The sequence below is a fragment of the Macaca thibetana genome, chromosome 2 (assembly GCF_024542745.1).
Source record: "Macaca thibetana thibetana isolate TM-01 chromosome 2, ASM2454274v1, whole genome shotgun sequence".
Taxonomy (NCBI): Eukaryota; Metazoa; Chordata; class Mammalia; order Primates; family Cercopithecidae; genus Macaca; species Macaca thibetana.
The window spans coordinates 168,847,595-168,859,969 of record NC_065579.1 but is presented as its reverse complement, the minus strand read 5'-3'; the positions used below and the strand labels follow the sequence as shown (position 1 = coordinate 168,859,969).

At 37.0% G+C, this 12,375-nt stretch overlaps 1 protein-coding gene across 4 annotated transcripts in view; it reads left to right on the top strand.

The window, feature by feature from the left end:
• ALCAM (activated leukocyte cell adhesion molecule) overlaps positions 1–12,375 on the top strand; it is a 210,574-nt gene that overhangs the window by 162,390 nt on the left and 35,809 nt on the right. For all 4 annotated transcript variants that reach the window (XM_050778922.1, XM_050778923.1, XM_050778921.1 and 1 more), the window contains exons 4-7: positions 2,134–2,198; positions 3,723–3,810; positions 4,784–4,966; positions 10,800–10,927. In XM_050778922.1, coding sequence (XP_050634879.1) covers positions 2,134–2,198; positions 3,723–3,810; positions 4,784–4,966; positions 10,800–10,927 — 464 coding nt within the window. The remainder of the gene's footprint in view (positions 1–2,133; positions 2,199–3,722; positions 3,811–4,783; positions 4,967–10,799; positions 10,928–12,375) is intronic.

Genomic DNA, 12,375 nt, shown 5'->3' with positions numbered 1-12,375 from the left:
ATTAGAGAAAGAGTATGTGCTCAACAGTCTTGATATTTTACTTTGGTGAACTGGAACATAGTGAAACTTGGCAAAGCGACCTACCAAATCTGTGTATTTAGAACCTAAATTTATGGGGAGAATTGCTGAATATCACCGCTTATTCCAGGGATAATACTCTTGAAGGAGAAACTAAGAACGTCTTTACCTTTTTTTCATTCATTTTGATTCTTGATTAGCCACATAAATTAACCGCATATTTTACATCTATTGAGCTCTCAGAGAGGGTGTCACTAAATAACTGATTTCAGTTTCCAGAAAACTTTGACTGACTTACACCCCAAGAATTTTATTTTTGTTTAAATATTTCAGATGCATCCTTCTCTCAAGTGTATTAGATATATTTGCCTTTTTAAGACATGGATTCCAAATAAGATTCAGTGTTTCATCAATAACTCAGAGTTGCATTTATGAACATTAATAACATTCTATTAGAATAGCGATAATCACAAGGTTTACTCTGATGTGAAAGACTTTAACCCCCACACAATATGTTTCCCAGAAACTGGTGTCTATTTTGAGAAGCTTTTTTTCTTGATCAACTTTTTATCATTTTATGGTCACCATCCTACCAATCAGGTCGTCAGGTGTCACTTCTAGTTTGTGTTAACGTTAATCGCCTCTGTTGTGTCTTTCTATTTTTCTAGATTTATTTTTTCTATTGTTCTATCTTGTTTATGTTTTGTTCCCAATCAGTGTACTTGGAAACTAGAAATCATCACTGTGAAAATTGTACCTGTGGAATTATATTTCTAGAATTAATAGTTAAGTAGGCCCTCTTATAAAGTACATGAGTTTAACACATGGGAGGATTTATTATTTTTGTTCATTATTCTAGTATCTAATATAAAACATATATATGAGGGGAAATTAACTCTAGATATTAACCTAAAGGTGGTTATATTTGTTTCTCATACAATCTAAAGATATTCATTTTGCTACCCCAGAGACATTTTGTCATTTTCCTTGTTTTCTATAATGATCTGGGGAGGTAACATGTCTAATAACTGAATTGCAAATTGAATAATAATTATACAAAAGCCAAGTTTAGTTTGGTAATGAAAATTAAAAGTATTTGTTGGTAAACAATAAGACTATAAAAGAAAAAGTAGCTGATTGTTTAAATACACTTGTTTATAAGAAAATAAAATAATTTTGGTCCATGAGACTCACAAAAATCAGTGACAATGAGGCAATATACTTTTTCTGTAAACGAATTGTTGGCGCTATTTAAAAAGCTCAAAATCCATCATTGATAGAAAATAGCAGCTAAGAATAAAATAACTTAAAATCTGTTTAAGTAATAAATTGTTGCTGCAACTTTTAATCAATTGCTCCTGAAGTTTTTATTAAAATTTATATTTCTTAGAACTTCCTATATTTAAAATGTTTTCATTCATCATCTCAGGTTCCACATTTGAAAGATTTTCTCACATTTACAGTTTCATATTGTGACTTGGCTTAAGAGGCAAAGTTAGAGATATTTCAGAAATTTGGGTTTATAAATTCCTTAACTTGCTTTCTATTTCCCAAGATTTTAGAACAGTGTTTCTCAAACTTTATGGTGACTGAGAATCCCCTAGAAACTTGTTTAAAATGTAGAGTTATGGGATTTTGTTTTTCAGGAATTCTGATTCAGTAGGCCAAATAGGGCTCAGAAATCTGAATTTTAAACAAGTCCCTTTGTGATTCTGGTTCATGTAAATTAATGTCTTCACTTAATGAGCTGGAAGTTACTGATAAGTAAGAAGTGCTCATGGTACTCAATTAGAGACAATATATCCTATATAGGATATATCCTATTCCCTGTTTCACTATCAAATCCATATTCACTATTTATAAAGCATTCAGAAAGCATTCTTGATATTTTATTCAAAGGAATTAGAAGCACTGAAAATAATATTTAAGATAGTAAATATTTGAAAGGGATAGGCCTATAGATTCCCTAAGTCCAGATTGTATAACGAAATCTATTTTTATTCTGTTGCCTATTCTTCTGTATTGAGTAAATGAATTGTTTCTACTGTAAATCAAATCACAGAAGTCCCATTTTTCTTACATATGTACTTAAAATCTTTCTCTGCTTAACTTTAGAGCAACCATCTAAACCTGAAATTGTAAGCAAAGCACTGTTTCTCGAAACAGAGCAGCTAAAAAAGGTAAGAATTGTTTTTGATTAATACCTTTATTTAGCCCAGTGTTGTAAGTGCCTTCTTCTGACCTTACATTCCAGGACAAATGAGATAGGCTTTGCTCTTGTGGAGATGACAGTGTTGCAGCTACCAATCAGAAATTATGCACAAGGCACAGAGGGTCCAACATGCTCACAGTCTCAGGTGACCAAGGGGACAGCAAGGAAGGTGGGGTCGTTTCTGAAAAGAAGAGTCTTTCTTATTTAAATTAATGGATTAATAGAAGGATGAAGCCAATTGTCGTGATTCATGCCTGTAAGCCCAGCAGTTTGGGAGGCTAAGGTGGGAGGATCACTTGAGCCCAGGAATTCGAGACCAGCCTGGGCAGCATGGCAAGACGTTGTTTATAAAAAATATTGAAAAGTTAGCTGGGCATAGTGGTCCTACCTCCTCGGTAGGCTGATGTGGGAGGATTGCTTGAGCCTAGGAGGTCAAAGCTGCAGTGAGCTGTGTGGCACCATTGCATTCCATTGTGGGTGACAGAGCAAGACCCTGTGTAGAAAAAATATAGAGAGAGAATGATGAAAGTTGAATAGATTTTCGCCAAGCCAAAGGTAGAAAGGGCTTTCCAACAATATGAAATAATAGGATGTGAAAGAGAACGGTGTGTTTGGGAAACAGCAAGTTTTGGCACTGATGAAACTGGGTGCCAAGACAGAAAGCAAGAAAGGATTGAAAGAGATCAATCTGGAGAGGCAAAGAAAAGCTGGATCATGACAAATCTTACATACAAAATAGGGAGTTTGGACTTTATTCTGTTGACAAATTAAACTACTGAAAGATTGAAGTAAAGAGGTGAGATCAGATTTGAACAACGCGTTAGATGTGTGAAGGGAAGCGGTATTAAAGTGGGGGACAAATTTGGAGTTCCATATTGAATAATAATCTAACGAAAATACCAAAGTTTTCCTTTGCTGGGAGGTGGAAACCCAAGTCCTACATTCTTTGCATCAGATTAAATTTTACTGCATAAAATTATTTGATGAATACCAAATATTAAAGTTAAAATACATTTAAAAAAAGTGAGGGGAATTATAGAGCATGATAATATATATCATCTTGAAATATATGTAGTATGAAATTAGAGAGGCAGCCCCATTTTAACACCAAATTATTCTTCCATATGAAGATCTATGATTCATGGTAATAGTCAATGTTAATAGAGTAATGTTATTTGGTTAATGTTAAAAATGAATAGTGTCAAAATGAATTTGGCAATGCTTTCAAATGAATGTGATTTTATAATAGTGACACCATCTATTGCACATTTAAAAATGGTCAAAACTATATTTTCAAATACAATTGTTAAAAATGTCTTAAAAAGACGTTGTTTTTATACCAGAGAGCATATATTCAGTCTTTTGTCAGTGTTGAAAAATAAACGGGTCAAGAAACCTTTGGAATAACTCTGCATTGCCTGAGTTTCTGGAGTTTCCAAATTGACAGCCCCTGATTGAACTGAGGTAGTAATATAGCCTTTTTATTTTGCAGTTGGGTGACTGTGTTTCAGAAGACAGTTATCCAGATGGCAACATCACATGGTACAGGAATGGAAAAGTGCTACATCCCCTTGAAGGAGGTGGGTATGAGGGCAGGGGGACAGGGAGTACATTCAGAGGACCTGTTCTGACTTTCTTTTTTCTAGGTATTCTTTAAGCCAGTGGTCTCCAACCCTTTTGGCACCAGGAACTGGTTTCATGGAAGACAATTTTTCTTTGGATCGGGGTGGGGGGATGGTTTCAGGATGATTTACAGGCATTACATTTATTGTGTACTTTATTTCTATTATTATTACATTGTTATATAAAATGAAATAATTATACGACTCACCCTGATGTAGAATCAGTGAGAGCCCTGAGCTTGTTTTTCTGGAAGCAGACAGTCCCATCTAGGGGTGATGGGAGACAGTGACAGATCATCAGGCATCAGATTCTTATAACAAGTATGCATCCTAGATCCCTCATATGTGCAGTTCACAACAGGATTTGCTTTCCTGTAAGAACCCAGTTCCACAGCTGATCTGACAGGAGGAGCTCAGGCAGTAATGTGAGCCATGGGGAGTGGCTCTAAATACAAAAGAAGCTTCTTGTGGTTGCCCAACGCTCACCTCCTGCTGTGTGGACCAGTACCAGTCCTGGGAGCTGGAGACCCCCATATTAAACTATTCAGGATCTAAATATGTTGCCCTCTTTTGAGCTGTGACTCTTATGCTCTGTTACTTTAAGTATGTACTAAATTAATACGTGATTTTTTAAACACGATTTTCAGCCCTTGTACAGAAGAATCAAGAGCAGAGAAAATAATTTCTGTATATGGCATGACTAGAAGTTAATTAAAGTGAGTGGGAAATAGGATTCCAGGATTCTATTTCCGTGTCTCTGATTCACGGTTTTGAAATGACATCTAACCTCACTACATGTCAATTTTCTCTCCTGCTAAATACAGTTAGAAGGAAAAAAAAAAAACACTTTTCAAAGGTGTGGTGCTGTTTCGTTAAGGATTGTGATTGTCAGATGAAAGACCCTATCATCAGTGTTCTTTATTTTCTTCAGCGGTGGTCATAATTTTTAAAAAGGAAATGGACCCAGTGACTCAGCTCTATACCATGACTTCCACCCTGGAGTACAAGACAACCAAGGCTGACATACAAATGCCATTCACCTGCTCTGTCACATATTATGGACCATCTGGCCAGAAAACAGTTCATTCTGAACAGGCAGTATTTGATATTTACTGTAAGTAATTCAATATATAATTATGTTATTTAATGTATTAGAAATAATATTCAAATGCTATTAATCTTTGAGGTCCCAATCCAATTACTCTTTGAATTCTGCTTCCAATCCGCACCCCAAATTGATGGCACCCAAATAATCTCTTCCTCTTTAGGAGACCATAGCATGAATAAACATTTATCCATCCAATAATACCTTTCACTCTCTACTTTTTATCCATAGCTGTCTCTTCTGAATTCCACTACACACTAAATTCCTTAAAGATAAGATTTCTAACTGATCATTTTCTGGATGAATGACAGACAAATATAGACTTATGACTGACTGGCTTTCTAAATAAGAGATTACCATTTTAATGAAGAAATTTATTTTAATAATGAGATCAATTGCATAAGTTTGATAGGATGTTGTATTACAAGACATTTTACTTAACTAAATCATGTATTTGAAACCGAGTATTTGTCTACAAAGGAATCTTCATGGTCATCTGTTTTAACTTCATTATTTTAGTTAGTAAAGTGAGGCACAGAGTCTTGCCCTAAATTAGCTGTAGATATTAGAATAGAATCTTTTTCTCCATTGCTGTGCTTTCCTTGTAAGACAGGTGCCAAGATAATCTAATGATTAGGAGCAAAAATGCTGGCATTCTAGTCCCAGCATTATCAATTACCATTTCTTGAAAAGTAGCTTAACTACTCTACATCTCAGTTTTCTTACTTTGAAATGGGAAAAAATATAATACCTAACTGATAGAGTTGTTATAGGGAGTAAGTGAAATCACAAATCAAAAATAACATACTACATCACACATTAAATTGCCATTATTAAGTACTTCATTATTATTGCTGTATGGTCATTATCAGAATATAAACATAGAGCTGAAGATATTTGAGGGGAAGGCCGGGCGCGGTGGCTTACGCCTATAATCCCAGCACTTTGGGAGGCCAAGGTGGGTGGATCACGAGGTCAGGAGATCAAGACTATCCCGGCTAACACGGTGAAACCCCGTCTCTACTAAAAATACAAAAAATTAGCCAGGCGAGGTGGCAGGCGCCTGTAGTCCCAGCTACTTGGGAGGCTGAGGCAGGAGAATGGCGTGAACCCAGGAGGCAGAGCTTGCAGTGAGCCGAGATAGCGCCACTGCACTCCAACCTGGGCAACAGAGCGAGACACTGTCTAAAAAAAAAAAAAAAAATATTTGGGGGGAAAATACAATAAAGGATTTTCTCCTTATTATTATTAATTTATCTAAAATTTTTATGATACTGGCATGTGTTCTAGAGTAACCTAGCTCTTCTACATCTATTTTAGAGAAAAGCCAAGAATGCCTGCTGAGCCTTTCGAGAGTATCACCTCACCTACATTTCTTTTTTAGGTTCCCTAGGACACAATATCTTACACGGGAAAAGAGGTGAAATTCTTCCAAAGTTGCCCTAATATTAAAACGTAGTTTTGCCTTAAACTTGGGAAATAAGTTTCAACTTGATTTAAATCCAAGAAATTAGTATATCATTATGTATAGCTTATCTAAAATCAAACTTTTTTTTTTAGGTGAAGGCAGAATTCTTTCTTTCTTTTTTTTTGGGGGGGGGGTGAGATGTAGTCTCACTCTGTCACCCAGGCTGCAGTGCAGTGGCGCAATCTTGGCTCACTCCAACCTCCACTTCTTGAGTTCAAGTGATTCTCCTGCCTCAGCCTCCCGAGTAACTGGGATTACAAGCGCGTGCCACCACACCCCGCTCATTTTTGTATTTTTAGTAGAGGTGGGGTTCCACCATGATGGCCAGGCTGGTCTCGAACTCCTGACCTCAGGTGATCTGCCCACCTCAGCCTTCCAAAGTACTGGGATTACAGGTGTGAGCCACCATGCCCGGCCCAGAATTCTTTCTGTTAGAAATATCCAGTTGGAAATGAACCATATTGGTGTAAGTGTAGGTGTACAAGACAGGAGAGAACATCAAGATAAGTAATAAGAATTGGGAAACTGGCTTCAGAAGGAACAGAAATATCTGTGAGTGTGAGGCATACAGAGTTGGGTAGACAGAGAAATCCTTGAATGGATGCGAAGATAATGATTTTATCATGCAGGCTGTGTAAGGTGCACTTGGCATGGCTTTTAAGAAGCCACAGTGTACGCAGTGCTGAGCTTCATGGTGAAAACGCGAAGCAGGAAGAAGCAGTTTAAGACAGTCCTCACATTCAAAGAGTGTACTACTCCAATAGAGAAGCAAAACACCTACATCAGAAGGAAATTGCCAATGCAAGATTGTAAGGGTAAAAGCCTCAGGAACTCAGTATTAAGAGTCTTGAAGGCTCAGGTGCCCGAGGACAGTGGTTCTCAAACTGTAGTGTGCGTCAGAAGAACATGAAGGACTTTTTAGAGCACAGATTACTGCACTCTGGCCTTGAGTTTCTGATTTAGTGGGTGTAGGAAAGTGCTTGACACTGTGCATTTGTAACAAATTCCCCGATGGTGCTAATGGTGCTGATCTGAGGACTACAAGTGGAGAACCACTGCTCTAGGAAGACTTCAGAGAACAGAAGGAGAGCGCTAAATGGAAAGGAGAGACAAGTCCATTTTTTTTTTTTTTTTTTTTTTTTTTTTTTTTTTTGAGACGGAGTCTCGCTCTGTAGCCCAGGCTGGAGTGCAGTGGCCGGATCTCAGCTCACTGCAAGCTCCGCCTCCCGGGTTCACGCCATTCTCCGGCCTCAGCCTCCCGAGTAGCTGGGACCACAGGCGCTGCCACCTCGCCCGGCTATTTTTTGTATTTCTTAGTAGAGACGGGGTTTCACCGTGTTAGCCAGGATGGTCTCGATCTCCTGACCTCGTGATCCGCCCATCTCGGCCTCCCAAAGTGCTGGGATTACAGGCTTGAGCCACCGCGCCCGGCCGAGACAAGTCCATTTCAAGAAAAAAAAAAAATTGGCAAATTCATATTGAGAAAGCTTGAGAAAAGTGTACCAGTCCACTCCTTTCTTACCCTATTCAATCAGTAATGAGGTTTTAGAGAATCTAGCTCTTTAATCTTTGTTTTTATCTGATTTCTGCCTTCTGACACTGCTTACGTTTATGCCACCATTCCTCATTGCCTGTATTTCTACAATGGATTTCAAAGTAGTATTTTTCCAATGAATTGCAAAATAGTATTTATCTTGTCTGCCCACCATTCTCTGTTCACCCCCAAATAAACTGCCCTCCAACCTGAGGCCAGATGTATTTTTCTAAAACACAAATGTGATAAAAACTTCTCAGTGACTCCCCAGAGCTCTCAGATTAATATCCTTCCCCCTCCCTGCACTGCAGTATGCCTTGAGTTCGTTTTAGCCATGGTCCTAGGTAGTGCTCAGCCCTCATCACTGCCTGTATCCGCTGTGGTCTGTTCTACTTTCCTGATTCCTTCTGTAGAGTAATACTTACATGGCTATGCATATGCTGTCGTCTTCCCACCTTTATCATTTAGCAAACACCCATTTATGTGTCAAAACCCAGCTCCGGGGTCAGTTCCTCCAGGAAGCTTCCTAATCTCCTGTATCGATGGCTACCAGGATCCCTATGCTTGTGTCACATGCAGGTTTTATGTGGTCATACTCTTAATTATTAAGTTTGGTATGCTTACAAATAGAGGAAACGTTCATTGAGGCAGGGTTTTAAACTTTATAATTCCAGCACTTAAGGCTTGCACAAAATAAATGCCAAACAAATGAATAAATGAAGGACTGTAGGATAAATAAATACATGAAAAAGAAAATTTCAGTAGACAGTGTTAGTTATTTTGTAGGGGTTTATGTAGCAGAGTAAGAGATAAGACTCTCACTCGAGCTGGGTTCAAGCCAAACTGTGGATACCAGGCTAAGGAATTTTTATTTTTAATCTTTATATATTGGGAATGTGTAACAGATTTTGAGTATCATTGTAATATTCAAAGCGCTACTTCAGAAAACTGATTCAGAGGAAATATATATGAAAGGATCAAAAGGAAGGAAACTCAAGGTGAGGAACCAAGTGAAATTTGATGGCATTGCTTCAGGTGTAGGTTAATTAGGACATTGACTAGGGAAGTGTAAGTGAGAACAGAAAGGGAGAATCAGACCCAAAATATATTGTAAAGTATTAATCATCAAGACATGGTGACTGAATGGATAAGAGAAGGCAAAGGAGAAAGCCAGAGTAATGGGCAAAATGATGATTTACTAATGGGCAGAGTAAAATTCAAAGTCGGGGCAAAGGCAGAGCAAGAGATCATTAATTTTGAGGTAAGCATGTTAGTGGACATGCAGAGTTACTGTCAAAATGCAAATGGGTTACATTAACCCTTTGATGACTCTCTAATACAAAACAGAGCCTGTTGAAAAGGGAACACAGAGAAGTGGAGTTTTAAAATAGAGAAAGAAGTCGGCGATGGCCATCCCTGGCTGTTCTGTTGTGTCAGCCTTGATCAGAGATGTGCCACAGTGACATGCCACAGGCCAAACCTGAGCACTAGTCAGAGAAAGGCCAAGTAAGAAAGCAAGAGAGGCCCAGAAACAGAAGGTCAGCAGGGCACCAAAACCAAATTGTATTCACTTTTCAACCTCACCGGGAACTGCTGGTTAGGAAACTACTTCAGGCAAATCCAGAAAAACAAATATGAAGTATATTAAATCAATCACCATTTAACCTCAGAATACACTGGACAAATATTCAGAGATGCCCAAGCATAGAGAAAAGGCAAGGAAGCAATCTGTAACAACCTTCTATAACAACCTTCTGTAACAACCCTTTAAGTGTTTTTTATCTGCACTTTATTTATAGAAAGGTAAATAAATGACCACAAGACATAGAACAAAGCCTCCAAAAGTATAACTTACTCATTTCATTTGTTAGCTAATAAAAAAAAAGTAGGTTTTTATAGATAATTTTTAGTGTCACCAGCTTGGAAATATAGACACATGCCTCAATAATTATTAAGTCTTGTGGAAAACATTCTGTAAAACATACCTTGGCATTATATGATTTCAAAATTTATTATTCACTGTATTATCCAGCAATATAACGAATGGATACGTTAGTGGATCATTTCTAACTGCCAGCACCACTTCATTTTATTTCCTGTTTGCTAGATATGGTTCACTGTATCCAGCATTCAGTTTCATTAGCATTCTACTATTGAGCAGTAGCCTGTGCTGAAGCATACCCTTTAGCCCTATTTTCTCCATAAATATGACCAAAATGGAATGAAAGTTGCATCTTGGCTCCAGTGAACAGGACGAAATTATAATACATTTACAGTCCTGTCAATTGTGTCAAGGGTCTCCCTCAGTTCATAGGATTCATCTTTTTTTAAGCAGATCTTCTCTCCTGCATGCAGGAAATCCTTGTTGGTGTTAACTCATGTCTCCTCTTTTTATTTCATATGAAGTATTATTATGCAATATGAATACAGTGGTATCTAATAGCTTTAGCTGCTTGCTAGCTGAATTTTGTCCTTCCAAACTGTATGATTCATATAATATATAATTAAATTTCCCTATAATAAAGCCATGCGGTTTGATTGTTCCTGTGGTCTTTTATACATAAAATAATTACCACCATTCCTACCTCAGTTAAAGACATTTTGCTAAGAAGAAATTGATTTTGATGTAACAGGGTTTCTTTGTAGTGTGCCCTAACTAAGATTAGTACTTGTATAGCAAGTAGCTATTAGCTTCAATCCTTCTATAAAAAGGTATATTTAAGCAATTACCATTACTAGCTTCTTGAGAAAATTATGTATAATTTAGTCATTTACATTGTATGCACAGAGTAATGCGGTACTTGACAAAAATGGTTAACTTGTGTCTGTAACTCTTACAGATCCTACAGAGCAGGTGACAATACAAGTGCTGCCACCAAAAACTGCCATCAAAGAAGGGGATAACGTCACTCTTAAATGCTTAGGAAATGGCAATCCTCCCCCAGAGGAGTTTTTGTTTTACTTACCAGTAAGTGCTTAAGTATTACTTGAGTTGAATGACTATCATTTTATCCTGTTGTTTGACTTCCGGCTGACATGAAGAATTGTTCTTACATGGATAGATGAAGTGAGAAAAAATGTTATTGCTGGGGACAAGAGACACCACCTATAAAATTTCATGTGGAAGCTTTTTCTGCACCTGCCAGTTTCTTGCTTTTTTTCTCAATGCTGAGAGATTTCAAGGACAAAGAGAGAAAAAAAAAAAAAGGTCAACCACAGGAAACCATAATTGCAAAAACTTAAAATTTAATTATCCAAATAAACGATAAGAATCTGCTCGTCAGAAGCAGATAACTGCAAAATGAAAACTGAAGACAGTGAATGAACTGATGTGGATTCTAAATCTGCCCACAACATTGCCCTGAACATACCTCTAACCCTCTGAAGTAGGGATAGTTCTGTTGCATGTTATATTTAGGATAATGCTATGGCTCTTTTTTTTTTTTTGTCATTATGTATAATCTTGAAATGCCATTTCCTCAACTTTTTTCCATATCATAGTTGAAGGAAATTATATGCATAGAGGATACTTTGGAAAATTCGTCTTGGATGTGCTCTGCATGTCATAAGGATCTGGAAACAGACAAGGAGAGAGCTCTGTCTGAGGATGCCTGTTTGCACTCCTGTAGCTTTGTGTTTGACATCACTTTCGCATTGAGGGAAGCCATATGCAACTCAATGTTGCATTTACTGCAGGGATGTGCTTACAAATTTCATCTACCACAGTACTCATTAGTACTTAAGAATATCATTCACTACATTATTCAGAAGACTAGTATAAGTAATTTCTTTATACTGACAGAAAACTTTGTTTCTCCTGATAAATTAATTGCTGTTTTTATTTCATTTGCGAAGGAAAATTTGAAGCTAATTCGGTTTCAGCTTTGGCTATCAGGGATGACACAGCCAAATTTGTGTCTCAGTTTTTGCAATAATATCTGCTGAATATCTTTCTTTGTTAACATATATTATTCCTATATCATCTATATTTTTCCTAGTCTTAATTTCTTAATTTCTTTTCTTTTTCTTTTGTCATTTTTTCCCTCTCTTCTCTCTCCTCCTTTCCCCTTTCTTTCTCATTCTTCTCATTTCATCCTTTCTTCCTTTTTACTTTCCTTCCTTTCTTCTTTCTTTCCTTCCTTTTGTGTTTTTTCTTTTAATCTGGATATATGCCATATTTCCTTTTAAGCTGTCTCAAATATTTTTGTCAAATTACATAAGGCATAAATATAAAAATAAAACATTGGACTTTTTAAAAATGTACTTGAAACTTGAGCAAAAGCCATGATGTCAATAAAATAAATGTCATCAATAGAAAATAAATCAGCTCTCAAATTCCTTAGATCCAAAACATCAATTATTTGCCCAGGAATCAGATGTTGGTAACACAAACTGTACTATTTTTGTGTGATGAAT